Genomic DNA, 26,768 nt, shown 5'->3' with positions numbered 1-26,768 from the left:
TCTGACCTTATTTCAGCAAGCACACCAGGCTGAGCGGATCAAACACCCGAAGACCCCGCCAAAAAGTCGCGCGCTCTTCCCGCGCGAAACTTGGACCGCGCACGCCCCGCCCTGTGGCCCCGCCCACTGCGCCCTCCCGGCTTCCCCCGGGTCCTAAGCGGAAACGGACGAGTGCCAGGCGCGCCGGATCGGCCGCGACTTCCGGGAGGAGCTTTGGCCCCCGCCGGCCCCCGTCCGGCGCCGCGCCTTGCCACCAGAGGTAGCAGTGGAGACGCCCGGAACCCGCGGCGGCGTGGATGCGGAGTGCTGCGCTGTCTCACCATGGGCGAGCACGGCCTGGAGCTGGCGTCCATGATCCCGGCCCTGCGGGAGCTGGGCAGGTAGGGCCGGGCCCCCTAGTCTTGGGTCGCTCGTCCTCCCACTGCCGGCCCGGCAGAGGTTTCTGGTTCCCCGTCCGCGCTGAGCGGTGCTCGGATTCCTGTCGCCGCGGCCCATGTGAAAACGCTGGGCGTTGGAGCCAGTCGCCTCGCCGTCAGAGGCCGTTCCTGGGGCGGGTGCGTCGTCCCGATCCGCAGGGTTTGCCTTGCGCTGCTGGAAGGAAGGTTCCCTCTGAGGGCTTTCCAGTCACTTTTCTGCACTCGTTTGCTTCTCGGAAACCCCTTTCCTCAGATGAGAGGCACTTTCTATTCTTTACCATTACTTCTGGAGGACTCGGCTTACGATTTGTTCCGGGGCGGGGCGGGGGTGTAAAATCACGGCTGCAGGGTTTTAGCAGGGGAAATGGATTGCTGGGAAAGGCAGCTGATTTCTTTCTGGGAAGTGACTCGCAGTGCATCCTAAAGATGTGACCTCCTTCGTATTGACCAGTCACTCTTGGGTCCAGTGTCTTAGTAGAAAGTCCGAGGGATCCGCAAAACCTAAACAACAACAACAAAAGGAGATAATTGAAGGTCGTGCCGGTTTTCTGTAAGCCCCAAGAATAAGATCCCGTGCACCCGGGTCTTACCTGGAGAGGGGCGGGGCTTAGTGCTCGCCACGCCCCCCCGCGCCCCGGGCTTCGTCCACCAGGCCAGACCCTGGACAGCGCGCGGGACCAGGCGTGGATAGTTTTTTGGTAGTTTTTGTTTTTTTTTTTTAAGCCGGTGCAAGCGTGGGCTTGCACTGCTGCCAGGGCTGAATTGCCAATTGGAACAACTACTTCTCGTTTTCTCCTTTTTTCTTCCTGATTCCTTGGCCCTCTCTCCGTTTCTCCTTAATAGCCCCTCTAACTTTAAATTCGATTTCTCTTTTTGGCTTTGGTGTTATTTAATCATAATTGCAATCCTACCCCAAGCTTCCACTATTACTAGCTTAGACAGGGTGCACAATCTCCATGATTTGCAGTCTCAATAAATCCGAATTAGGTTTAATATCCCTATCTTGTTGCTTAAGATTTGGAATAACATAGTATATTTAGCCTTGTTTGATATTTATTTATTTTGGTGGGACTAGGATTTGAACTTCCATTTGCAAGGCAGGCGCTCTACCACTTGAGCCACACTTGATAGGTATTTGGTCTATAATGATTGTATCCCTAAGCTGGATGTTTCTTGAGATCTGGAACTAATTCCCACTGTCAAAAAGCTCACTTAGGTGTTCACTTGAGACCTTGCACTCAGTATTTCTAAAACCGGTTTTGGTTTTGCTTCCCAGACATGTACTTCTTCTTTTTAAGTGTTTTAGTGAGTGATCTCAGAATCCACCCTGAATAGAGGGCTAGGCTGGCTTACCAGCTCTCCTCCACCCCACTGCTTCTTTCACTGTCTCAGCAGTACCTTCCGATTTGTTGCCTGGTACACTATAGGTGCTCAGTGAATGTTGACTGCCAGTCTGACTGTATGATTCTTTATTCTATTTAGTGGAATACAGACTTTCTGTTAAATTCTTATATTCTGTTCTGTGGTGGTTTATACCAGATCCTGGAGCTCAACTTTAATTCATTCAGGATTCTAGGGTACAATTCTGCTGAATTGTATTTCTCCTCTTAATACTATTTTTCCCTGATTGGTCCTAAGACTAAATATATGTATTTCTTAACATTTTCTTCTTTATTTTGGAAAATTTAAAGCATAAGAAAAGAAGAAAAATAGCATAGTGTATTGATTTCCCCATTCGTGATCTTCATCTCAACACAGATTACTTTGAAGCGAATTCCAGACATCATTACATCCGCTGATGTCAGTATTTATCTGTAAAAGACAGAGACTTTTAAAACATGACCACAATACCACTGTCACACTAAAGAGAAAATTCTATAATATCAAGTTCCTAGCCTGTGCTCAGATTTTCCCACTGTCATGGAATCAGAATCCAGTTCAGAATCGTGCATTGTAATTATTCTGTATGTCTCTTGAATCCTGGTTATAGATTTTTCCTCTTTTTTTCCCTTAGAATTTGTTGAAGAAGCTGTGTTCTATAGACTTTCCAAAAGTCTGGATTGGCATTGTTTAATAGAAACATAGTGGAAACCACATGTGTAATTTAAGTTTCTCTAGTACCACACTTTAAAAAGTAGAGTGGAAATAGGTAGAATTAATTTTATCAATGTAACTCACTTAACTTATATCCAACTATCATTTCCACATGCAATTAGTACAAAATTATTGAGATACTTTTTTGTACTATTAGAAATTCGGTGTGTATTTTACATGGATAACACATCTCAGCTTGGACTAGCCTCATTTCAAGTGCTAAATAGGTACAAGTGGCTGCCATTGTGAACAGAGTCTAGATTCTGCACATCAGATCCTGGTGGGATCTTTTAGCTTGTTCTGTTTTTTTTTTAACCCTGTAAATTGTTAATATGTATTTAGGCTTTCTTTTCATTTGTTAAGCAGGAGAATACTGCAAATGTCAAATTGAAACTACACACATTTGCTAAGTTCAACTTTAGAGAATTGTTTTAACAAATGAAATTCTAAGTTCTTTTAAGGATTCAAAGCTTTTTATTTGTGTTTTAGTGCCACTCCAGAAGAATATAATACAGTTGTACAGAAGCCAAGACAAATCCTATGTCAGTTCATTGACCGAATCCTTACAGATGTAAATGTTGGTAAGAGACCAATTCTCGCATGAACTGTATGAATTCTGTGGCTTTTTCCATGCATACGACACTATGCTAGCATTTTCTCAGGTGGTTCAGGTGGTTTAGTTACAGAGTTAGTAGTTCTGATAGTTACTGTTATTCAGTATCACTTGTGACAAAATGTGGTTTAGACTTTTAAAATAACTCTTTTCCTATTAGTAACATTGATTTTCTACTACTTGCTATGAATTCTTTGCTATTAGATATTGTACATAAAACATATTTGCCAAAGTGCAATCATATGGACCTTATTTTAGCAGCATTACACCAGTGGCAGACATCCAGCAAATGTCACACACACACACACAACCTTTAAGAGTTGCCTGGGGTGATCTAACCAATGTACAATATAAACCTATTTGGAATTGTCACAATGAATCCCCCCTGTACAACTAATATATCCTAATAAAAAAATTTTAAAGAAATTTTAAATTTGCCTTTGTAAGAGGTGATAGAATTCTATGAGTGTTGAACCAACTCTTGCCTATCTGAAAATCTAAAATAGAAGTATCCCCAACATGGCAAGTTGTCACATCTGTTCTGCTGAAATGATGTGCAAGGGTGAGTATAGAGTAGAATTTGGCTCAGGTTTATAATTTTAACTGCAGATTTGGTACCAACAGATTTTTTTATTTATAACATTTAGCCTTTCTTTTTCCAGTTAGTAAAGTCATGGGTTGGTGATCAATAACCAGCAGCTATGAGTATTTATAAGATGTGCTTACATATAGTACTCTGTCCGTGTGGACACCTGCCTTTCCTTTCTGCTCCACCAGCTTCTCTCTGGTAATGCTTCACGGTGTCTTCCCTCTTATTCTGGATTAGTGTAGTTTCCACATTGTGTCATTCATTTGTTTGACGCCTTCACCAGGTTATAAGATTTTTTTGTGTGCCTGGTATGTTGTAGGTCTCTAGTCCATGTTTGCTGGAAAGGATGTATGATACACGAAAGCATGTGATTATTAAACATTTAAAATTAGGTAAGATTATAGTGGTTAGCCTTTCAGTTTAGCATGAGCACTGTGCAGACATAATTCTGATCACTAAAGTCTAGTTTCTTAGGGAAATGTCATTTGTCATGACTCTTTAAAATCTTTTATTTTTTAGTTGCTCTAGAACTTGTCAAGAAAACTGACTCTCAGCCAACCTCTGTGATGTTGCTTGACTTCATCCAGCATATCATGAAATCTTCCCCACTTATGTTTGTCAATGCGAATGGAGGCCAGGGCCAAAAGGAGGCCAAAGCCAGTTGTATTGGTAAGTGCAGCTATTGCATCTGCATGCAGCCCCTTATATGAAGTCTGCCCTTTTCTGTTTTTCTGAAATGCCGCACACTTTTTGAAAAGTGATTGCACTTTTTTTGAGTCACGTTTGCTGTAAATTAAGGGAATGATGTGGTATTGGTTATTTTTATTTCATATAACCTTATTCTTTTTCTTTTTTGTAGCGCTTAAGGGAATGATGTGGTATTGGTTATTTTTATTTCATATAACCTTATTCTTTTTCTTTTTTGTAGCGCTGGGGTTTGAACTCAGGGCCTGTACCTTGAGCCACTCCAGCAGCCCTTTTTTGGATGGGTTTTTTTTTTTTTTGAGATAGGGTCTCGTGAACTATTTGCCTGGGCTGGCTTGGGACCGCGATCCTCCTGATCTCTGCTCCTGAGTATCTGGGATTACAGACGTCAGGCTCTGGTACCTGCCTTGTTGTTCTTTTTACTATTATCTGCTAGATGATCAGATTTATTTATTTGTCATTGAACACTTTGGCAGAATTTTCTTTTTTCTGTTTTTTGGTAATCTTTTTCTTCTAGATCAGAGCCTGGTAAACTGCAGACCCCAGGCTGCAGTTGTATAAACAGTTTTATTGGAACAGTCATGCTTTTCATTTTCTTATGGTCTCTACTACCAAAGCAGTTTGCTGTCTTAGTACTAAGTGTTCTTCATTTGTTCCACAATAGTGATTATTATCACCTGTATTACCATCATCCATTTATATTCTTTTTACAATATTTTTATGAAATTACCTTAGGGTATTACTAGCTTTTAAAACAAGATGAAGTAGACTAGCTATATTACAATACATTGAATGTAAGAAGAGTAAGTATTTGTGAAACTGTTCATATATTTAAATAAAATAAATAAGCATGTGTACACTGGGTCATGATGTAAAATGCATTTCTTAGTTGTAGGCAAAAAGGTCAAGAAACACTATGATAGGATTCCTGAGGACGGGGCCATGACTGACTTACTCTCTGCACCTAAGACCAAATCAGCACGCAGTGTGTGTGTGTTTGGGTGGAACCCAAGGCCTCCCTATGCTAAGCAAGTGCTCTGCTTCTGAGCTACCTCCCGAGCCCCTACTCAGTAAATTCTTGAGTGACAGTAGTTCCCATTTGTTGAATGTTTGTCACCCTCTGGAAACCATGCTGAGTCTTCATGTACATTATGGTACTCGATCCTCACAACAACCTGTAACCTAGATATCACCATTCTTCTTTCAGACCTGAAGTTATAGAGGTTCAGAGAAATGCAAAGCTCCTTCCACCAGCAGATGACAAGCTAGGACCCTTTCTGTCTCACTCAGTGCTACTCTAAACTACTATAATGTGTTTTCATTGTGTAGGGAATAGAAGCTATTTTATTAGTGAAGTTTATACTTTAAAAATCAGTCATCGGGGACTGGTAGAGTGGGCTCAACTGGTAGAGCACCTGCCTAGCTAAGTGTAAAGCCCTGAGTTCAAACCCAGTACCACTGGGGAAAAAAAAAAAATCAGTCATCAGGCACCTAGCATATTAACACTTCTGATGTAGTTGTTTTTTTAATGTCTTTTTTGTTTGTTTATTTCAAAGAATTCAGTAATTGGATCATAACAAGACTTCTGCGGATTGCAGCAACTCCATCCTGTCACTTGTTACACAAGAAAATATGTGAAGTTATCTGTTCATTATTATTTCTTTTTAAAAGCAAGAATCCTGCCATTTTTGGGGTCCTCACAAAGGAGTTATTACATCTTTTTGAAGACTTGATTCCCCTCCACAAAAGGAATACAATGGGACATGTCGTAGACTGGCCAGTGGTCGTTTGCCGATTTTCAAGCCAGTTAGATGAACACACGAGATGTTTACATCCGGCTCCTTTGCAGTTCGTGAGCATGCAAAATTTAGACTGTATTGAAGTCACTTTACTCATGGTTCTTATTCGTATTATTGCAACTGTGTTTTTTAGGCGGCAGGAACTCTTACTTTGGCGGATAGGTTGTGTTCTGCTAGAGTGTGGTTGTCCAAAAGTTAAATCCTTGGCTATCAGCCTTTTAACTGAACTCTTTGAACTTGGAGGACTACCAGCACAACCAGCCAGTACTTTTTTCAGCTCATTTTTGGAATTATTAAAAGACCTTGTAGAAATGGATATTGACCAGTTGAGGCTGTATGAAGAGCCACTATCAAAGCTGATAAAGACACTATTCCCCTTTGAAGCAGAAGCTTATGGAAACATTGAGCCCGTCTACTTGAATATGCTGCTAGAAAAGCTCTGCGTCATGTGTGAAGATGGTGTGCTTATGCGGCTCAAGTCTGATTTGCTGAAAGCAGCCTTGTGTCACTTACTGCAGTATTTTCTTAAATTTGTGCCAGCTGGGTATGAATCTGCTTTGCAAGTCAGGAAAGGCTACGTGAGAAATATTTGCAGAGCACTTGTGGATGTTCTGGGAGTGCAGGCAGATGTAGAGGTAAGTCATTGCTAAGATTCAGTAATCTTAGTGGTAAGATTCTGCCTGGAAGCGGGGGCTGGGGGGAGTGGGTAGGGGAGGTGGCACAAACAATGTATGCACATGTAAAAAAGTGTAAAAATGATAAAATAAAATTTTTTAAAAGTTCATATAAGAATTGAATTGATCAAATCAAAAAAAGATTACCTGTTATGTGTGTGTCTTGTTCATTATTTAAGTGTGTGCACGTGTGCAAAATATAATATAAGAAAATAGAATGTCCCAAACAATATGTATATTGAGAGCATAATGATTTTCCTAGTCTGGGCTGGCTTCTTAGTACACACTTTGCTTTGATTTCAGGAGAATGAGTTCATTAAATTGGCAGTGTACTTGCCAATAGTATAGAATATTCTAAAGTAGAGTTTGTGAGGTGTGAGTGTGTGTGTTGCATTTTATTTGAGAGGGAGTCAGTTATTGACATGATCCCTCACTTAGATTTTTATCTTGGACAGGCTGTACTCAGTCACTTTTAGGAAACCTAAGAGTATTTGTTAATACAGTTAGACCCTTATTCCCGATCCAGCTGCACGTTAAATACTCAGATGTGCAGTCACTTGATTGAACATTTCAGTTTATTTCTAAATCTTGCTGAGTTTGTAGGATGAAAAAGTTAGTAATTCCCTCGTAGAATTTTTCTTTATAGTGTTTTGATAGAGGGAAAACCAGACTGTAATAGGGTTTGCTTAAGCCTCCTAATACTATACACCCATTGATGGATGCACTGAAATAATACAGATTAACTCTGGTGTTTGGTTTGCCTTATGAGTCTCTGAAGTAGTTTACCTTACTAGTTCATCCTGGACTCTTGTTGAAATTATTTTTGTTTTCTCAGTACTTGTTGGGCCCACTTTATGCAGCCTTGAAAATGGAGAGCATGGAAATCATCGAGGAGATTCAGTGCCAGAGTCAACAGGACAATGCCGGCAGCATTAGTGATGGAGTGTCACCCAAAAGGCGTCGGCTCAGCTCCTCTCTGAACTCTTCCAAACGAGCATCGAAGCAGTGTGAAGAGTATGACCTTGTTCAGTTTCAGTCACTTCACAAAATTTTATTCACTTCAAAAGTCCATTTTAATTAAGTACTCTGATTTAAATTCACAAAGACCACCTTTCTAAATGTAGCCAAAAGTGTGCTTAAAATGTTTTAATAGTTCTTGTGGTTTATTGTAGTATAAAACAGTTCATGACTAGATGTAGTTACTTTGAATATTTTCACACATCTGTTTAATTTAGCTTTTAGTACTTGAAAAATCTCTAAAACTATGTATCTATCATCAATTTTTCAAAAGGTAACAAATTATTTTTTTATCCAGCCAAAGGATTGCTGTTTTACAACCAAGCTAAATTGTTTTAATTTTTGTTTTAAATCTATGCCAGTGTAGATAGTAGTTGATATGACATAAGCTATAGCTTTAAATGTGTGTGCATGTGTGTGTGCGGGTGTGTGTGTGTGTGGTGCAGGATTTTGAACCCAGGGCTTTGTATGTGCTCACCACATGCCCTACTACTGAGCTCTACCTCCAGCTCCATGTTTTATGTTTGAACCAAATTCCTATTGAATATTAATATCTTTCAATTAATCACAGAGTCAAACACGTGGATATGAACGAGAAGAGCACATTATGGAGTGCACTGAGACAGAAAGTGGAATCTCTCCAGCTGTCCCTCGGATGTAGTCTATCAAGCCCCGTCACTAAGACACTGGAAGGACTTGCCGTCATCCTACAACTGACCGCTCTGTGTATTATGCATTGTTCTCAAGAAAATGTGGCCGGGTAAAACAGCTTCCTGTATTTCTGAGTGGCCTGTGCTTGCTAGGCAGGTGCTCTACCACTTGCGCCACGCACCCGCCCTCTGAGTGGCCTGGTGTAATGAATTTGCATTTACTCTTTTGGGGGACCTTGTTATTCACTTGATTCATGTGACTTAGAACAGGAACTTTTCAGTGATGTAGATGGGAAATGTGTCTTCTGCTGAGTGTACGGAACTCACTAAGCAGTGAGTCTGTCTTACTTGGTCTTTACAACCCTGGAGATAAATGATACTCTGCCCACTGTGCAAATTAGCAATCGAGTTTTAGAGCAGTGAAGGCTCTTTTTGGTTTGAAGCTTAAACTAATTTTATTGATGATATAACTAAAAAGGAGCAAAAAATACTTAGTTACAACTCAAAAAAAAAAAAAAAGTCAAAAGTTCTTTTGACTGTGCTCTGTTTCTCCCTTCCATGATAAGCCCAGGAATTTAGAACTTGAAAGAGGTCGGTTTTCAGTTTAGATTTCATTTCATTTTGTTTTAAGCAGTACTGGGTTTGAACTCATGGCCTCGAGCTTATTAAGCAAGTGCTCTACCACTTGAGCTATGCCCCAGTCCTTGCTTAATTTTTTCAGGTACGATCTTGCACTTTTGCCTGGGGTCTGCCTCAGGCTGTAATCCTCCTACCTCTGTGTCCTGCATAGCTGGAATTAGAGATATGAAACACCATGCCCAGCTTGTTCTTTGAGATGAGGTCTTGCTAACTTTTTGCCTGGGCTGGCCTGCAACTGCAGTTCTAGCTTCACCTCAAGTAGCTGGGGTTATAGGTGTGAGCCACTGTACCCTGCCTTGATGCCACATTTTAGACCAGCATTTCTTGTTTTGTTTTTCATGATCATTTTTTTTATCCTGACTGGCTCTTTTAACTAGCCAATACAAAGTTGTAAAATTTTAGAGAAACTATATTCAGATTTCATTAAATTTGAAATGTGACATAATTTGAAGGAATACTTGATTAGTCTGAGGTCTGCTCTTGTCCTGTTGTAAAGGGTTTACTGAGTCAGTTAATAATTATACAGACATGTCTTCTGTCATTTTTAAGCCTGGTGATGCCACAGTTAAGGATCCTACATTCATTTTAATTTCCAGATCATAAACAAGACTGATTTAAGCCAACATCAAGAGATTTAGATTAAAATAATGACGTTAATTGATTTGCACATATAAGGCTATAGTTAGTTTTATACCTGCAGTTTCTTTTGTTTGAGTATAAAATCTTCATCTCCATCCCAATGTCTTTTTAAAAATGTACTTATCGCAGCCATCATTTCAAGGACAGTGAACGTGAAGGTAAGAAGCAGCCATCAGTAGTGATAACTTGGATGCCTGTGGATTTTTACACAAGTGTGCTGAAGAGCTGCAGGAGTTTGCTGGAATCTGTTGAGAAACCTGAACTGGAGGTAGTCATTGATACTGTGGTGAAAATCTGTGATGCTCTGATTTACATGCAGGGTGAGTACCAGTAAGCGGTAGGCAGAATGACCTTAATCAGTGTACAAGGCTTTTCTGCCTGAAGTTTAAATGCATGATGTTTACAATACACAGATTTTTCTTGATTTCACTAATTAAGCTTGTCAGTAATTTCTGAGTTCCCAATTTCTACTATTCTTCATTTAGAAATTTATTCATAACCTTTCTCTTATTGGTGGTACTGGGTTTGAACTCGGCCTTGTACTTGCTAGGCAGGCGCTCTGACGCTTGAGTCACACCCCCAGCCCCTATTCATAACTTTTAACTATTTTGATTTGAGAATCTGTAGAATACTCTGCTGCTTCTCCTAAGAAGTGCATAGGTGCCTATTCTATTCTGATTGAGTCACAGGTGATTTCTTTGGTGTCACAGACCTGAGCATCGCTCATGTCGTTGGGAGGTATCGCTCAGTGGTAAAGTGCGTGTTTAGCATGTGTGAGGCTCTGGGTTCAAGCCTTAGCATCAACAAACAGCAACAGTGTTTATGGCCTTTTCTGTTAAGAACCCCTGTTTACTGAACGTTTATTGAAATTCCATCTGATGTTTCGAATATCTTGAATGTCTGTATTTTTATTAAAAACAAGACAGATATGACCAAAGAGTAGGTATGATTTACTTCATGTTGTATGTTTGTAGTGAAGAATTCATTTGAAGATGGTGTTCTAGAAGATTTGTGTGGCATGCTCTCTCTGCCATGGATTTATCCCTACTCTGCTGATGACTCTTTAAAGCTGACCACATTCACCGCTGACCTTCTAACATTAAGCCAGAGGGTTTCAGATAGCTACTGTAAGTGGCCACAAAATTGCCTTATATGTGTATTTTGTTTTGTTTTGTTTTATTTTAACTTATTTGTGTTACATATAAAGTTTCTTTTTCTTTTCTTTTTTTTTTTTTTTTGTGGGACTGGGGTTTGAACTCAGGGCTTCACACTTGCAAAGCAGGTGCTCTCCTGCTTGAGCCACACCTCCATTTTCACTTTGGTTATTTTAGAGATGGGGGGGTCTCATAAACTGTTTGCCCTGGCTGGTCTCAAACCGAGATCCTCCCAAGTAGCTAGAATCCTAAGCGTGAGCCACTGGCACCCAGCCATCTCTAGACTTTCTAGTGCTTGTCATTTATATTTTTCAGTAATTAAAAAAAAAAATGAACATTTTCATAATTCAGCAAGGAGTTAGAGATGTCAAAAGTGACAAACAGAATACTGCCCCCATATCCTATTTCCTTTCTTTCTGTGGAAAGGTCAAAATGTGTCTGTAAATATCTTTATCTTCGTTTAAGAAACTTGTGAAATTTGATACATACAAAAAAGAATGGAGAATAATGCATCAAGCACTCTTATACCAACTTCGCATTTTAAGAAATAAAAACGTTAGGGTTCTAATGAGCTGAGTGTGGTGGTACATGCTGAGTGTGGTGGTATTGCCAGCAGTTGGGAGGCCAAGGCAGGAAGACAGAGTTTAAGGCCAGCCTTGAGACGCCGTCTCAAAAAAAAAAGAAAAAAAGAAAAGCTAAGGCAGCCCTGTGATTGGGCTTCCCATTTCCAGTGTACCCTCTTCCTCTCTGAAGAGAGAGCTACTGTTCTGAGTTTGGTGTTTACTATTCTGGAGAGTGTTTTCTTACTTTTACTATATGTGTTTATCTCTAAATAATACATAAAATGGTTTTCCTTTTTACCACTTGCATTTTGTTGGTCCATGCTGTCTGTATAGGACTTATAGGACCTATCCATGGTGATACAGGGAACTCCATATTTTATTGAAACTCCTGAATAGCAGTCAACTATAGGGTAAACACTATCAGGGTAAACACTCCTGTTCACAAGCAATCAAGCGTTTCTAGCTGTTGGTGAAGGCACTCAAAATTTCAGAGTATCTTTTTATAAATAACTCTGTAAGCCTCTCCAAGGCCTTGCTGTTCCAAGTGTGGTTTGTAGACCACCTCTCACCATCATTTGGGAACTTGTTAGAAATAGAGAATCTTACAGTCCACCCGGAACTACTGATTCACAGTCTCCATTCGTGTGTAGTAAAGTCTGAGAAGCATTCAAAGTTTAGTTCGCTCCCTAGGTAACAAGGTGCATGTGTTCTCCAAAGATGCACCAGTTTATGCTCCTGTTACCAGAGTGCGAGGGACGATGCTGTTTAAAGTCTGATGGGGACCACTGTGGGCCTCACCAGACTTTAAAACGTTTGCTACTTAGGAAAATGAAGAGCTCACTATGTTAAGTTTTTACTGTTTGATGGATGTGATTTTCTATTTGTATTTCCCTAATTACTTACTAAGGTTGTGCATAGACCTTTTTCAATGTTCTTACTTTATTTTCTGAAAAGATTTCCTTAAGGTAGATATCATGTTATTTGACTTCACAGCACACATGTATGTATGTGCATGTACATGGAAAGTTATCACTGTTTGAAATCTCATTTAATAGGCACTCTTTTCAGCACCACAGGCCCAGTCGCGGTGTGTGTTTCTTCTCACTCTGCTCCCAAGAGAGACGTGTCTTGAGTGGAGAACCACAGTCTACACCTGGGCCCTGCAGAGCCCCCATGAACTAGTCCGGGCGAGTTGTGTGAATGGGTTTTTGATCTTACTGCAGCAGCAGAATTCCTGTTCCAGAGTTCCCAAGATGCTTATGTACGTATGAAGATTGCATTGAATGTGTCACCTGACTGGAAGATCATACTTCTCTAGCTATGTTTATTACTAAATATGAAAAGTAAATACTGCTTTTAGTTTTGGAATTAATTGTTTTCCTTCTAAGCTTGTCTTTTCAGTGCTTTTGTTCCAAATTAAACAAGTCTAACCTAAATTATTAAGCGAGAAGTTTAGTACTTTTCCTTTTATTCCCAGAGATAAAGTCAAAGATGATTCTGATGTCGTCCAGAAAGAATTTGCTTCTATACTTGGCCAGCTTGTCTGTACTCTTCATGGCATGTTTTATCTGACAAGTTCTTTAGTAGAACCTTTCTTTGAACACGGACATGTGGACCTCTTCTGTAAGAATCTGAAAGCCACTTCTCAACACCATTGCTCATCTTCTCGACTAAAAGCTTCTGTTTGCAAGCCATTTCTTTTCCTATTGAAAAAGAAAACATCTAGTCCAGTAAAGCTTGGTGAGTGGTTATGATTTACTTTATATTTTAAAGCCCACTGAAGCTCTGTTTTCCAAATCAGTGATAGAATTAGCCTAAAGCCTTAATTATAGCTGATTATAGTCTTGATAGATGCAGAGCTCAGAAATGACTGCCAAGTTCATAAATGGAATGACTGATATTACACTTTATCACAGAACCAAGAAGAGAACTGGTTTTTGGAGTTGATTTAAATACCCTTATGATTTGACACCCATTGGGGGGTAGCTGATGACTTTAGTTTAATATTGTAGGTTAGTATTCTGTATCTTATTTAGTGAAACCAGTGGGCCTCCTTGATGTGTCCTCTCACCACCTTGGACCTACAGAACTTCATATAGTTAGATAACCTTGCCAAACTGTGGACTATATTGTGTGTTTTTTGGCCACTTTCCAGTGGTTTTGAAATATGAATTTGTTGGGAGCATAAGGTTTGCGCAAATACTTGGAAGAGCCATCGGTTTAGGTAGCACATTACAACTTGTTCTCAAAGCAATGCACCATAAGTGGTTTTAGGAACCCCTAAATCCTGTAATGATCACAGTAAGGCTAAGATCCCTCTTAGTTCAAGGTTTTTTGAATTAGCAAAATGTGCTTCTAAATCTGTCTTCATAATATATAATGATCTACAAAATGTAAAAAGAACTAGTTATTTTATAAACTAAAAAGTTCTGGAAACTGGTCATGGTGGGGTATACCTGTAATCCCAGCACTCAGGAGGCTGAGATCAGCCTGGGCTATAGAGCAAGCCCCTATTTAAAAAAAAAAAAACAACAAAAATTCTGGATTTACCTTAGATGTAAATCACTTATGACTTTCATTAAGCATAAAGCAATTTAAATTTATAAGTTCTGTTTTAATTCCCTAAATTTCTGTGTGCTGTACATATTGAAATAGTTATGTGTTGACAAAGAAGGCAGCTCAGGCTTGTTTGTGGCAAGTTAGGTAACTCACACTCTCCCTCTACAGCATTCCTAGACAATCTGCAGCATCTCTGTAAGCACCTTGACTTTCAAGAAGACGAAACAGATGTGCAAGCAGTTCTTGGAGCTTTCCTGAATTTAATGGAAGATCCAGACAAGGCTGTGCGAGTGGCTTTCAGTGGAAACATCAAGCATGTGTTGGGCTCCTTGGGCTCTGAAGATGGAGTTGTAAAAGAGGTTGGTTGTTTTTATTTCTGACATTTGCGTTTTCCAAAACCTCCAAAATTCTTTAACCAATTCATTTTATTGTTGTAGCTTTTTGTGTTAAGAATGAAGGAAGCATACACACATGCCCAGATAACCAGGAATAATGAGCTGAAGGATACCTTGATTCTAACCACAGGGGATATCGGAAGGTACGCCCAGCAGCATTTATATTCTTCCTAACTTAGTGTGGTCATTGTCCTCGTTTATTCGCCTGACATTACAGATGCTCAGGGCTGGGGATGGAGCACTCACCTAGTGTGTGTGAGGCTCTGGGTTCATAACCAGCACTGCAGTAAAGAAGAAAAAAGAAATGGTACCATGACATGTGTATATTGTGGTACAGCGTGATTCAGCATTTGTTTATATGTGGATTTGCGTTAGTTTCTGAGACACTGATTTAGTTTATATGTGGTGTGTTTCATTTTTAGGGCAGCAAAAGGGGACTTGGTTCCTTTTGCACTCTTGCACTTACTGCACTGTCTGTTGTCAAAGTCGGCATCTGTCTCTGGAGCAGCGTACACAGAAATTCGAGCTCTGGTTGCAGCTAAAAGTGTAAAACTGCAAAGTTTTTTCAGTCAATATAAGAAACCCATCTGTCAGGTGAGTGAGCGTTCATCTTGACTATAGGCAATAGCAGTACTTTGCAAGAGTTTTAAAAAAGAAAAAGCCAGGCCCAGTGGTGTATTACTGTAGTCCCAGCTACTTGGAAGACTGAGCTGGGAGGATCACTTGAGCCAGGAATGCTCTGGCCAGCCTGAGCAATGTAGTAAGACTGACCCTAGCTCAAAAAAAAAAGACAAAAACAAAAAACCATGTGTGTATGTTTTATTTTGCCTGTTTAAAAGATAGTTTTTAAAATGATGCATTTAGTTTATTTAAGAGAACTAAAATGGTGCCATTTGTATTTTAGCATATTGGTCTGAAGATATAAATTATAAATGGAAAATCCATAATACTATTGAATTACTACACTCTGTTATTAATCTTTAGGGAGATGCTTTTACTTCTTAGCCTTTTCAGCGATGATAAACTCTACATGCCCTGGCTTTACAGGGACGCCACTTCAGAATGGTATATTCAGTTACGGCTGAAAGGTTAGGCCCTGCGAGCATGCTGGTTCCCCTGCATATTTGTGGTGAGCTCCTCAGCATGGTAGTAAAGTTTCTGAATTAAGCCTGATTACTTAATCTGTGAAGGAGAAGTGATGACATCATCTACCTAACTAAGGTGGTTGTAAGAATTGTTCGATATCGTCCTTTCTGTTAGCTTTAAAAGTATTAGTTTAATTTCTTCCTTGTGTGAGAAGTAATCAGATTGTTTCTGCTTTAGTTTTTGGTGGAATCCCTCCACTCCAGTCAGATGTCAGCACTCCCAGGCACTCCTTTCCAGAATGCCGAGATGCGGAAACAAGATGTAACTCACCAGAGAGAAGTGGCTCTGAACACCTTGTCTGAGATTGCCAACGTTTTTGACTTCCCCGACCTCAATCGCTTCCTTACTGTAAGTCACAGTGCATAGCCGATTTACTTGAGCTTTTCAATTCAGGATTTTATTCATCCCATCCTAGGTGGAATTTTTTTCTTTTTTTAAAGAAAATTTAAGTACAGTGAAGACTATGTGGACCCTCATTTTCAAATTTACATTTTTTTTCTTACTTTGATATGAAATTATTACACTGTGAAACTTAAGTTCATGTTGATTTAAACCTATTGTTCTATAGGGTTAGCGCTGCAAATTAATTCTGTTAACTATTTGAGTCTTTATATGTTTAGTGCTGTGATTGGTTCCATTGATAATTCAAAGACTAATATGTTTTCTACCCTTAAGGAGCTGGAATAATACATAGCAAACCAGCGGTCTAAGCTATACTGAGGTGTGTCACTACAGTGACAGGCCGTATGGAGTGCTTTGGGATGTCTTTGAACTTCACTGGAGTTGGGGTTTAAGAGATGATGGGCTGGATTATCTCTTTTCCCAAAAGCAATATTTATTACTCCTCTTAATTTATAAATTATAATCACAGTTCATAATGAATTTTCCCCTACAGTATTATTCTATTTTAACAAACTTAAATGGCTTCTAAGTTAGTCACGCACCGGGAGGAAACATGAATGGTAAGGGTCACAGAGATAGTCAGACCTTTCTATTCATTAGTTCCAAGCTGGGAACCAGAAAGCACAGATGTTTATTGCAGCATCATCCACATAGCAGAACAAAAACAAAACCCTGAGAAGAAATTAAATGTCTAATTAGGTCATAGGATATTATGTAACCACTTTAGCATAATAATTATGATGAGTATGTAGAAGATACATCATAATATTCCACGGTCTTGTAGAGTTTGAAAGGCAAAACACAAGTGAGATGTGCCTCAGAAGGCAGAGCATGGCTCTTGTTCAGCGTCACGTCTCCAGGGCTTAGAGTAGTAAGCGGTGTGTGGTAAGTGATCATTAGGTATGTGTAGAATGAGTAGATTTTGTATGTATTTTATGAACAAGATCTTAAAGGAAATGAATCAAAATGAAAGTAGATCTGTTGCAGTGTTGGATGTGTTTAAAGCTTCCCTTTAATGTCGCAGCATCAGTGCTTTAATCTAACAAAGTCTTTAAATTTGCATCCATGCTTACTCTTGCTCAGTCTCAAATACAAGTTAATTTAAAGAGTCTATTAGCCTTAGGACCTTTACTGTAGAGTGTTTGTGTATTTTAACACATACTCTTGAGAAGTGATGTTTGCATTTGCTTGTCTATTGCATATTTCTCCACGTTTACAACATAGCTCTGTGCCAGAGGCACCGTCTTGCTTTGTCCATTGCTACGTTTGCAGTGCCTGAATCATGGGAGATGCTCACTGAGCTTCAGCCAAGTCATCAGTGGTAACTCTTAAGTGCAAATGCACGCCACAGGAGGCCAAATTTGTGTGGCAGTTACAACTATTTTTGTACGTCACTCATCTGAATGTTTTATCACCCAGACATATGTAGGCTTTGGGTAATTACTGCATTCTTTTTCAGAGGACTTTACAAGTTCTCCTGCCCGACCTTGCTGCCAAAGCGAGCCCCGCAGCCTCTGCTCTCATCCGAACCTTGGGAAAGCAATTAAATGTCAACCGTAGAGAAATCTTAATAAATAACTTCAAGTATATTTTTTCTCACTTGGTGTGCTCCTGTTCCAAAGATGAATTAGAACGTGCTCTTCATTATCTGAAGGTAATCGAGTATTTGTATTATGATCTTATTATTATTATTATTATTATTTGTCTTTTGTGGTGCTTTGGATTGAACCCAGGGCCTCCTGCATTCCAGGCAAGCACTCTACCACTAAGCTACGTCCTGGCCCATTGTGTTTTGTTCTTTTGTTTAAATTAGCATTGTAGGAAACATAGGAAACCTATCAGGAGGAGGGTTATTTATAGTCTATCCTAGGAGAATATGTTTAAATATTGTCATGTTAAATAATATTTGTCCTAGGAAGATGTTAAAAAGAATTTTTTTTTTTTTGTGGTACTCGGGTTCGCACTCAGAGCCTTCATCTTGAGCTACTCAACTAACGCTTTTTTGTGATGGGTTTTTTTCAAGATATAGTCTCATGAATTGTTTTCCTGGGTCTGGCTTCAAACCACAATCTTCCTGACTGCTGCCTCCTGAGTAGCTAGGATTACACCAGCCCCTGGCAAGAATTATTCTTTTGATATTTTCATTGACATTTCACCTTAATGGGTTGGGATGGTCATACTTTCATGGATGAGGTTCTAAGCTAAATTTCATTTTACTATTTTTGATTGGTTGGAGCTATAAGTTGGCTGATGATCTACAAGTAATTAAATATTACAGAACAAAACAACCGTCTTCAAATGGAGTATAATAACATCTGTGTTTACTTAAGTTACTTGGTACTCTGATTATAATTTGACCCAGTTTCTAGATAGTTTTTAAATTTAAATTTTTAACTCGTGCTTCTTTTTTGGTGTCATTTTAACAAGTGTCTTTGAGAACAGGAGACTATGTGGGAACAGAAAAACCTGTTAGAAATACACATATAACTTTATCGTTTTCTCTGATATTATTTCTCTTTTTATAATAGGACAGCAGCAGATCTCTTTCCATAAGAGAATTATTAAATATTGATTGTATTTATTTATCCTGAAAAGTAAATCTGTGTATTGTGGAGGTAAAGAGAGAATAAACATTTGTCGAGTACACATCACATGGCAGAAACAGTTATAGCCACAATACTACATGGACCATTTTGCTTAATTCTCAGTTACTCAATGAGATAAAGGTACTACAGACTGAGGGTTCTTTAACCAAATGCTTGGGACCACCTTTCAGATTCTTTTGAACTTTGAAATATTTGCAAGTACATAATGAGAAATCTTGGGGTGGGACCAAAGTCTAAACAAGGAATTAATTTGTTTCATGTACACCTTAAACACAACCTGAAAACAATTTCATTCAATGTTTTTAGCATTCGTACATATATGTTTTTTTCAGTACTGGTAATTGAACCCAGGGACTCACACATGCTAGGCAATCTCTCTACCACTTGACCTATTCCGCTAGCCATTTTTGCGATTGGGTCACATGAACTGTGCCCAGGCTGGCCTTGAACATTCCTGATCGTGAGATCTTCTCCTTCTGCCTCCCCAGTAGCTGGGATTATAGGCATGAGCCATCATACCTGGCTATGCTTGCATTTTGACTTTTACCCATCATATGATATCAGGTGTGGAATTTTCCATTTGTGGCACCGTGACAGTGCTCAGAAAATTTTGGATCTGGGGACATTTTGTATTTTTGAATTAGGGGTGCTTACACCATATTACTCTTTATTTTATAGATGAGAAACTAAGGCAGAGGGAGGTCAGGGTGGGTGCCTTGTCTGAGTCAAAGCACAACTGATAAGTGACAGATGTTTGAATTTTAACTCCAACATCTGACCAGAAAAACTGCTCCAAGCTATAAACCTCCTGTAAATTTGAGTTGATGATAATAAGACCTTAGACAAAGCTAGAACTTTCTCTCTTTATTACATGTAACTCATGGTGGACCTACTAGAAGAGAACAAGATTAGAATTCTTTTCCAGTGCCTTTTCTTAGTTCATTAGCAGGTCATGTCACCTGATCTACAGCTCCTGATAGCATGTTAAAATCAATACCCAATTATTTTCCGGATGTTAGTATGAAGAAAAAAACTGTTTGTTTGTTTAATGTCTTGAGTTAGAATGAAACAGAGATTGAGCTGGGGAGCCTGTTGAGACAGGACTTCCAGGGCCTGCACAATGAACTCCTGTTACGCATAGGAGCACACTATCAGCAGGTCTTCAATGGTCTGGCAATACTAGCCTCCTTTGCCTCCAGCGACGATCCGTACCAGGGCCCGAGAGACATCACGTCCCCGGAACTGATGGTAAGGAATGTGTTAGGTGGCAGGTTTGTTGTTTGTTTGTTTTCCTCCTTTTTTATAGTTTATATGAAATTGAAGAAGCTTTTCTTTTTTTTTTGCATTTTCCAACTGTTAGATATTTCTTTAAATTTTTAGTTTGGATTTTTGTTTTAAAAAAGTTGATTTAAGATGCATGATCACAAAAGGTGGTCACAGAATGTTAAACTTTGAAAACTGGTTTCCAAGTGATTTTGAAGACTTTATTTTTTTCACTAAGTAAAGCAAGTTTATTTTTCTTCACTATTTTTAAACTATATATTAGCATGTTTATAGCTTTCCTTTTACCCTCCCTCCCCAGCCCCATCAGCCTCTTCCTTGACAAAAGCAAATTAATCAGTTCTAACTGTACTTCAACCCACTGTTGGATTTAAGAGAAGCTAGATGGCTATGTTATTCCTTTTTTATTTTTCCTAAGTTTATATATGCAATCACTGCTATTTTATTTCTTTATCTAAAAAAATATATAAATCCTCAGCCTTCTTTTTTTGTCTGTAACATTCTTGGCTTTCTGAAACAGTGTCTTTCTTTGACAATACTGGGGTTTCAGGGCCTGCTGCTTGCTAGAAGACAGTAACTCATGAGCCGTGCCCTCAGCCCTTGCCATTTTTTTAAATTGCCCTCATTCCTTTAAAAAAGTAGGAGTATCAAGAAAATATCTCCAAAGAGATTTGTATCTGTTTTCTCATTTCCCATTAAATGAACCCATTCTTGCTTGGCTCTGTTCTCACCATCCTGCTGAAATTCTTTGTCAAGGTCAGGTCTGTTAAATTCAGTGGCAGCCTCTCTGCTCACGTCTTACTCAGTCTTTCAGCAGCAGTCCCCACAATTGCTGCCTTTCCTGTGTGGCACCTCTATAATACTACATTGTCTTGGTTTACTTTTTGTGTCCGTGTCTACCTTCTTGCTCTGTCCTTGCACTAAGTCTGCTTTATTCTTTAATATTAAAGTGATGTAGGATTGTGTGCCTCCTGTTTTTCCCTGTCACCACTCTGACTTTAAATGACCTCCATTCAATTCCTTTAATATACTTTGATGATTTCATACTTGAAATTTCAGTCCAGACTCCCTGTGGACTTTAGACTTGGGGTTTACATAGGTTAGGTGCCGGTAGGAAACAGAGTATGCACAAGGTGTCTTAGTGAAAATAATGTAATGAAGGGGCTATTTCCAACATCATGTTCAAGGCTGCAGGAGCCAAGAAAGAATATTAAGGAATCCAGGAACTGTAAATAGCAGACAACTTAATGTTCCCTTTAGTCTTGGGATGGGGACGAAATAATATTATTAGAGCCTGGTTGAGAGGTAGAACAGTGAGAGAGGATGCTCTTGTGGAAGGGAGGGTTAGAACACCTCAAAGCACAGCAGTAGCAGAAGTATAAATGCCATGCTCTCTCCCCTCTTCTCCATTCTCCTAATGGTGCTTCCTGTTGACAGAATTCCCTGGGATGCCAGAGGGCAAGGGATCCTAAGAGATGCTGTCTAGCTAGCCCTACAATACAGAGCAGGGCAGAAAATGGACCTGGGGGTGAGAGATGATGGCAAGCAGCAAGTGTACAGCTTCCTTTTATCATTTCTACTCACCTGTATTATGAGCATCTAATGTGTATTAGAAATCTTTATTTTCAACTAGGGATACAGCTTAAGTAGGAATATAGCATGTGGCAGAGCTTATGGTTAGTTTGTATGATGTCCCAAATTCAATTCCCAACACCAGAGAGAGGGAAAAAAAAAGAAACCTTTTTTTTGTTTTCCCTGCTAGGGATTGAGTCCAGGGCATTGGGCCTTGTGCGTACCAGGCAAGCACTCTACCATTGAGCTTCACCCCAAAAGAAGTCTTCATTTTCCCTTCCTGACCTGTTTCTCTCCTGTCTTCCAGGCCTCAGAAAATGGGACTTTGTTCCACTGTCTACCCACTTGCTTCATTTAAAACCTGAGAAGCATTCATAAGCCTGTGTTTCCTTCATCTTTAATCAAACTATAGGCAAATCCTACTGCCAAAATTTATCTTTCCCTTTCTGCTGCTACTATCCTCTCCCAAGCAGTCACTATCTTTTTCTAGAAGTACAAACGCTTCCCGGCTGTTCTCTCCTTTCATTCCTCCCTTTCTATAACCAATTATTTCCACAGTATTTGGAGTATTCGTTACAAACTGATACCACTCTGTGGCTTAAATTTCTTCTGTGGTTTTCGTTGCTCTTAGAAGAAGTGATCTGCCTACCTTGCCACTTGTCTTGTATGACTCTTTTCCTTTCACCCTTGCTTTTAGCACTGATTTCTTTGTGTTTCTTAATTATGTGAGGCTTTTTCTGCTTCACAGCCTTTGCTCTAGATGGTCTCTACTTGGAATAATTTTTCCTGGATCCTTCTCATTATTTGTATCTTAGAGTTTCCTGATCTCCAGATCTAAAGTCACTCATCCAGTTTCTTCTGTGTCACATTGTTGTGATTGTTTTCTGATAGCACTTACCACAGCCTGTTTACGTTTGGATTTATGTCATGTCTTCCACTCATACTAGTTTTCCATGTAACTTAAAGGAAGAGAATGACTTTGTTGTCTGTACAATCTGGATAATGCAGATTTGGTGAGTGATAGATGAATGAACTGAAAGAACTCTCCACATCCAAGAACTTTAAAATTAGAGTGTTGGTGTAGATTTATCAGTGCCATCTCTATCTGTATTTTATTTAAGAAACACAGGCTGGAGCCATACGGTCAGTGAATTAGGGCTTATTATGCCACAGTTGAGTCTCAATTCAAATCAGAAGTTTACAAAACATAATGTAATTTGGGGCTTGAAAAACATGGTTTTTCTGTGCTTGACAAGAGAAAGGTTTATGCCAGCATCCAATCCTGAGAGGTGTGTAGGATATCCAGCGCCTTTCTATCATGTGCGAGTACACCCCCTCTTCTTCTTCCCTTTCAGATGCTTTAATTAGGTGGCTGAACATCAATCCATGAAGCTTTCTTCTGGGGTTGGAAAAATACTAATTGCTACTCATCCCTAGTTCTTTTTCCTGCCTTAGTATAAAGATTAACAGCGTACAATTGATTTAACTATTACAAAGCATCGTGTTTTATTGAACCTTTACAACATCTCTGTGCAGCTGTACTTTCAGTGTTCCCATTCTGCAGCTCGGAGGCGTTAACTAACTTGTTTAAGATTACACGTTGGAAAGCGTCAAAATGGATTCAAACCTGGGTTGACTGGCTTATAGCCCATGTCCTCTTCAAGGGCCTGCTCTGCTCACGAGAAAGAATTAACTCTGTTCTCTTCAGGAGACCTGAAGTAGCATGGGCAGTGAAATTAGCCTGTGGGTGTTGATGCCTTTGGCCTGGCACCTCTATTACAAACTCAGGAGATACTGGCTCTAAACCACAGCATTGTTCTAGCAGGGTACCGTCCCTGAATCCCAGGCTTCTTCCCATTTGAGCTCTAAATCCCACAGAATAAGGACAGTCGCCTGTGTTTCTCTTATTCTCCCCTCCACTGTGGATTCTGAGGTGAATCAGATTCGGGATCACTTCAGAGATCCAGAGGCTCACAATTTCCTCATCGTACTGTACTGTGCAATCATATTTTGTCATGGTGATTATGAGTCACTTTCACTAGTTTCTTTAAAGATTAGATACAAAAATACATACCTAATTGGAGAAATTTCATTTGTGTGTGTATATTTCCAATATTCTAATCCAGTTAAATAACATGTGAATCATATGAATTAAATAATTATATTGTCAATTTTTTAAGAAATTTAGAGTAGCTCAGTGGTAGAGCAGTTGTCCAGCATGTGTGAGGCCCTGGGTTCAATCCCCGTTACCAAAAAGAAAAAGAAATGAAGGAAAGAAATTTGTGTTTAAATTTACATAATCCCTCTTTGTTCCCCTCCCCCATAGGCTGATTATTTGCAGCCCAAGCTACTGGGCATCTTGGCCTTTTTTAATATGCAGTTACTGAGCTCCAGCGTTGGCCTTGAAGATAAGAAAATGGTAAGTAGTGACAGTTGATTTCCAAAGAGCTGGAAAAGAATTCATACAGGATATTCAGGAGGTAGGATTTCTGCTTCTAACTACAAACAGTCAAAGAAGAACAGGCCTAATAGATTGCTGAGTGAGGAATATAAGCCTTAAAAACAGGAATGGTATCTCTTACGGTTCTTTGATTTATGAGGGATGGCAATCCCAACCCAAACTAGCTCAAAGAAATACACCGCCTCTGTAAGTGAAAATGTAAGGATAATATAGGTTCCGCCACACCACGACATCAGTCAGTCTCTTGGCTCAGATTTGCCGAAGTTGGCTTTATCCTTAATTGCCAAGTAATGACCTCAGTGGCTTCAGGCTCATGTCATTATGTCCAGCCCAGTGGATGACAGCAACCAGCTCAAACAAAAGCTGCGTAATTGAATCGTACTGATCCAAGTGGGTCTGACTGGTCCTGTGGTGTTTTCGAATACCAGAAATGTTACTTTTTGTAAAGTAAGTCAAGTTCAGTATTTGTCAATTTTATTTTAAATGTAGTACAATGAAGTTTTATTATGACTGTTATAACAATTGATCACCATTGAAATTTTTTGTTCTGTAGATTGGGATAAAATTTTAGATACAGAATTTTCCTTTTGGTTGCTTTCTACCTCTATTGTCAGCAAAATTGTAGTTAAAAAAAACATGAAGGGATGCTTTTTATTTCACTCTGCTCCCATTTTCTTAATAACTTTGAGGATTTAAAATGGACATTGTAACAGTATTAAATTGTTAAAGTGTCAGTGTCCAATGCCTAGCATGTCAGTGTTAACTAGCAAATTTAATACCCCAAACAACTTGTGTTCCATCTACATAGCTTCTTAACTGCTCTCCCAAATGAGAGAATGACCTCGAATCTAAGAAAAGTAGAGTGTGTTATATACCATACGAAGCTAGCATGTTTTGGCATACTCTTACGGTAAAGAAACTTTCTTTGCTCCTTTGTTAGAACCTGGAGCTGTTGATACTGGTCTGGTTGTGTTTCTCACGTGTTCTCCATTCTGAGTATCCCATCAGTTGTTTGTTTTACTAAATTCAGGACATCTAGAACTTACTATCACTAGAATGAAATTTCCTTAGATACTGATCATTGAGGCATTCCATTTACATCAAAATTTTTTTCATATGATTTTAATTCAGTCCAGCTTATATTCATGTTGAATAGCAGTTTGGGATAGCATTAAGAAAATTAACCAATATACACTCTATCCTTAGTAAATTTACTGTTGTAGGGGATCACTGGACAAAATGACAGATCACCTTTGAGGGGGAAAAAAAAGCAGAAGTCAACTTGTCCTTTTCAAATTCTTCCTTCCCACATAAGTTGAGAAAATGAACTTGCCAACATTTATTAGACCTTCAGTTCTGGGGTTTCAACTCAGGGCTTCTTGCTTACAAAGCAGGACTGTACCACTTGAGCCATTTCCCCAGCCCTTTTTGCTCTGGTAATTTTGGAGACAGAGTCTTGCTTTTTGCCTAGGCTGGCCTAGACCATGATCCTCTTATTTTATGATTCCCACAGTAGCTGAGATGACAGGCATGCACCATCACACCCAGCTATTGGTTGAGGTGGGATGTTGCAAACTTTTTGCCCAGGCTGGCCTTGAACTGTGATTCTCTCAATCTCAGCCTCCCATGTAGTTTGGGGTGACAGGCGTGTGCCACCATGCCTGCTATTGACTGAGATGGAGTTTCACAGACTTTTTGTCCAAACAGGCCATGAACCATGATCCTCCTAATCTCAGCATCCCAGTAGGTAGGCTGCCCAGTTTACTAGACCTTTTGCATCCTCTGAGATTCAGGTGGAAAGAACGTGTGCTTAGCATTTCTGGTGGCTTATTTACAGATTGTATTTTAAAGCGCTACTTACTTTATAGGCCTTGGATAGTTTGATGTCTTTGATGAAGTTGATGGGACCCAAACATGTCAGCTCTGTGAGGGTAAAAATGATGACCACGCTGAGAACTGGCCTTCGATTCAAGGATGATTTTCCTGAATTGTGCTGCAGGTAAGTAACTGCCCAAGTTTATTTTCTTATCTCTGTGAGGGAAACTGGGTTCAAACTGTAAATAACTCAGGTGGAAAGAATCTCTGTATAGAAAAGAGAATGTGTTTCTTCTGAAAAATTCCTTTACTGCTGAACTCTAGGTGACAGAATTGTAACGGCCCCATGTGCCTACCCTGCACTTTAGCCTGCACATTTAGTGCCTTCTACCCCCACTTTCTTTTTTATCAGGTGTAGTGATTTAAAGAACAATCTAGAATCCCATCATTGCATTTGTAAATACTTCAAATGTATCTGATGGACAAGGGCATTTAAAAACAGCCCTCATGAATTATTATACTTAGAATTAATAGAAATCCCTACTATCAGCTAAAACTCAGTCCATATTCATACTCCTCTGATTAGCTCAAAGGTTTTTTCCCCAGTGATGCTGATTTGATCTGAATCAGAATCTAAACAAAGTCCACATATCACACGTGGTTATTCACCTCTTAAGTCTCTCTGATAAAATAGACTAGCCTATAAATTCCTTCCCCATATGTTGTACTTCTTTCATTTGGATATAGAATATTTGATTGACCATTGCTTTAACTTTTCCTCCATCTCTTCCCTCCTGTGTTTTTTCACATAAGCTAGTAGTTATAGATGCTCGATTAGATTTAGGTTCAATTTGTTATGAAGAAAATACTTTGTAGTTCAGACATCGTGTTTCTGTTGTCTTGTAACATGAGACATATATTTGATGTCCACTTTTAGTGATGCTAAGATTAATCGGTAGCCCTGCATTTTATCAGACTG

General features: G+C 39.4%; 1 protein-coding gene across 3 annotated transcripts in view; it reads left to right on the top strand.

Annotated features, from left to right (window-relative positions):
* Positions 1–202: 202 nt before the first annotated feature.
* Positions 203–26,768, top strand: part of Atr (ATR checkpoint kinase) — a 101,483-nt gene continuing 74,917 nt past the window's right edge. The window contains exons 1-18 of one of the 3 annotated variants that reach the window (XM_074059639.1): positions 203–380; positions 3,000–3,091; positions 4,232–4,381; positions 5,974–6,851; positions 7,726–7,904; positions 8,479–8,667; positions 9,983–10,155; positions 10,810–10,962; positions 12,621–12,813; positions 13,030–13,292; positions 14,280–14,470; positions 14,549–14,649; positions 14,929–15,100; positions 15,830–16,000; positions 17,514–17,708; positions 19,723–19,908; positions 23,840–23,932; positions 25,843–25,973. In XM_074059639.1, the coding sequence (XP_073915740.1) occupies positions 322–380; positions 3,000–3,091; positions 4,232–4,381; positions 5,974–6,851; positions 7,726–7,904; positions 8,479–8,667; positions 9,983–10,155; positions 10,810–10,962; positions 12,621–12,813; positions 13,030–13,292; positions 14,280–14,470; positions 14,549–14,649; positions 14,929–15,100; positions 15,830–16,000; positions 17,514–17,708; positions 19,723–19,908; positions 23,840–23,932; positions 25,843–25,973 (3,569 nt within the window). In that variant the 5' untranslated portion in view covers positions 203–321. Of the gene's footprint in view, positions 381–2,999; positions 3,092–4,231; positions 4,382–5,973; positions 6,852–7,725; positions 7,905–8,478; positions 8,668–9,964; positions 10,156–10,809; positions 10,963–12,620; positions 12,814–13,029; positions 13,293–14,279; positions 14,471–14,548; positions 14,650–14,928; positions 15,101–15,829; positions 16,001–17,513; positions 17,709–19,722; positions 19,909–23,839; positions 23,933–25,842; positions 25,974–26,768 lie in introns of all 3 variants that reach the window. The other 2 variants (XM_020184709.2, XM_074059640.1) reach the window with 2 other exon arrangements.

Source organism: Castor canadensis, chromosome 17 (genome assembly GCF_047511655.1).
Source record: "Castor canadensis chromosome 17, mCasCan1.hap1v2, whole genome shotgun sequence".
Classification (NCBI taxonomy): Eukaryota; Metazoa; Chordata; class Mammalia; order Rodentia; family Castoridae; genus Castor; species Castor canadensis.
The sequence above is the reverse complement of the archived record's forward strand: the minus strand, read 5'-3'. Positions and strand labels throughout refer to the sequence as shown.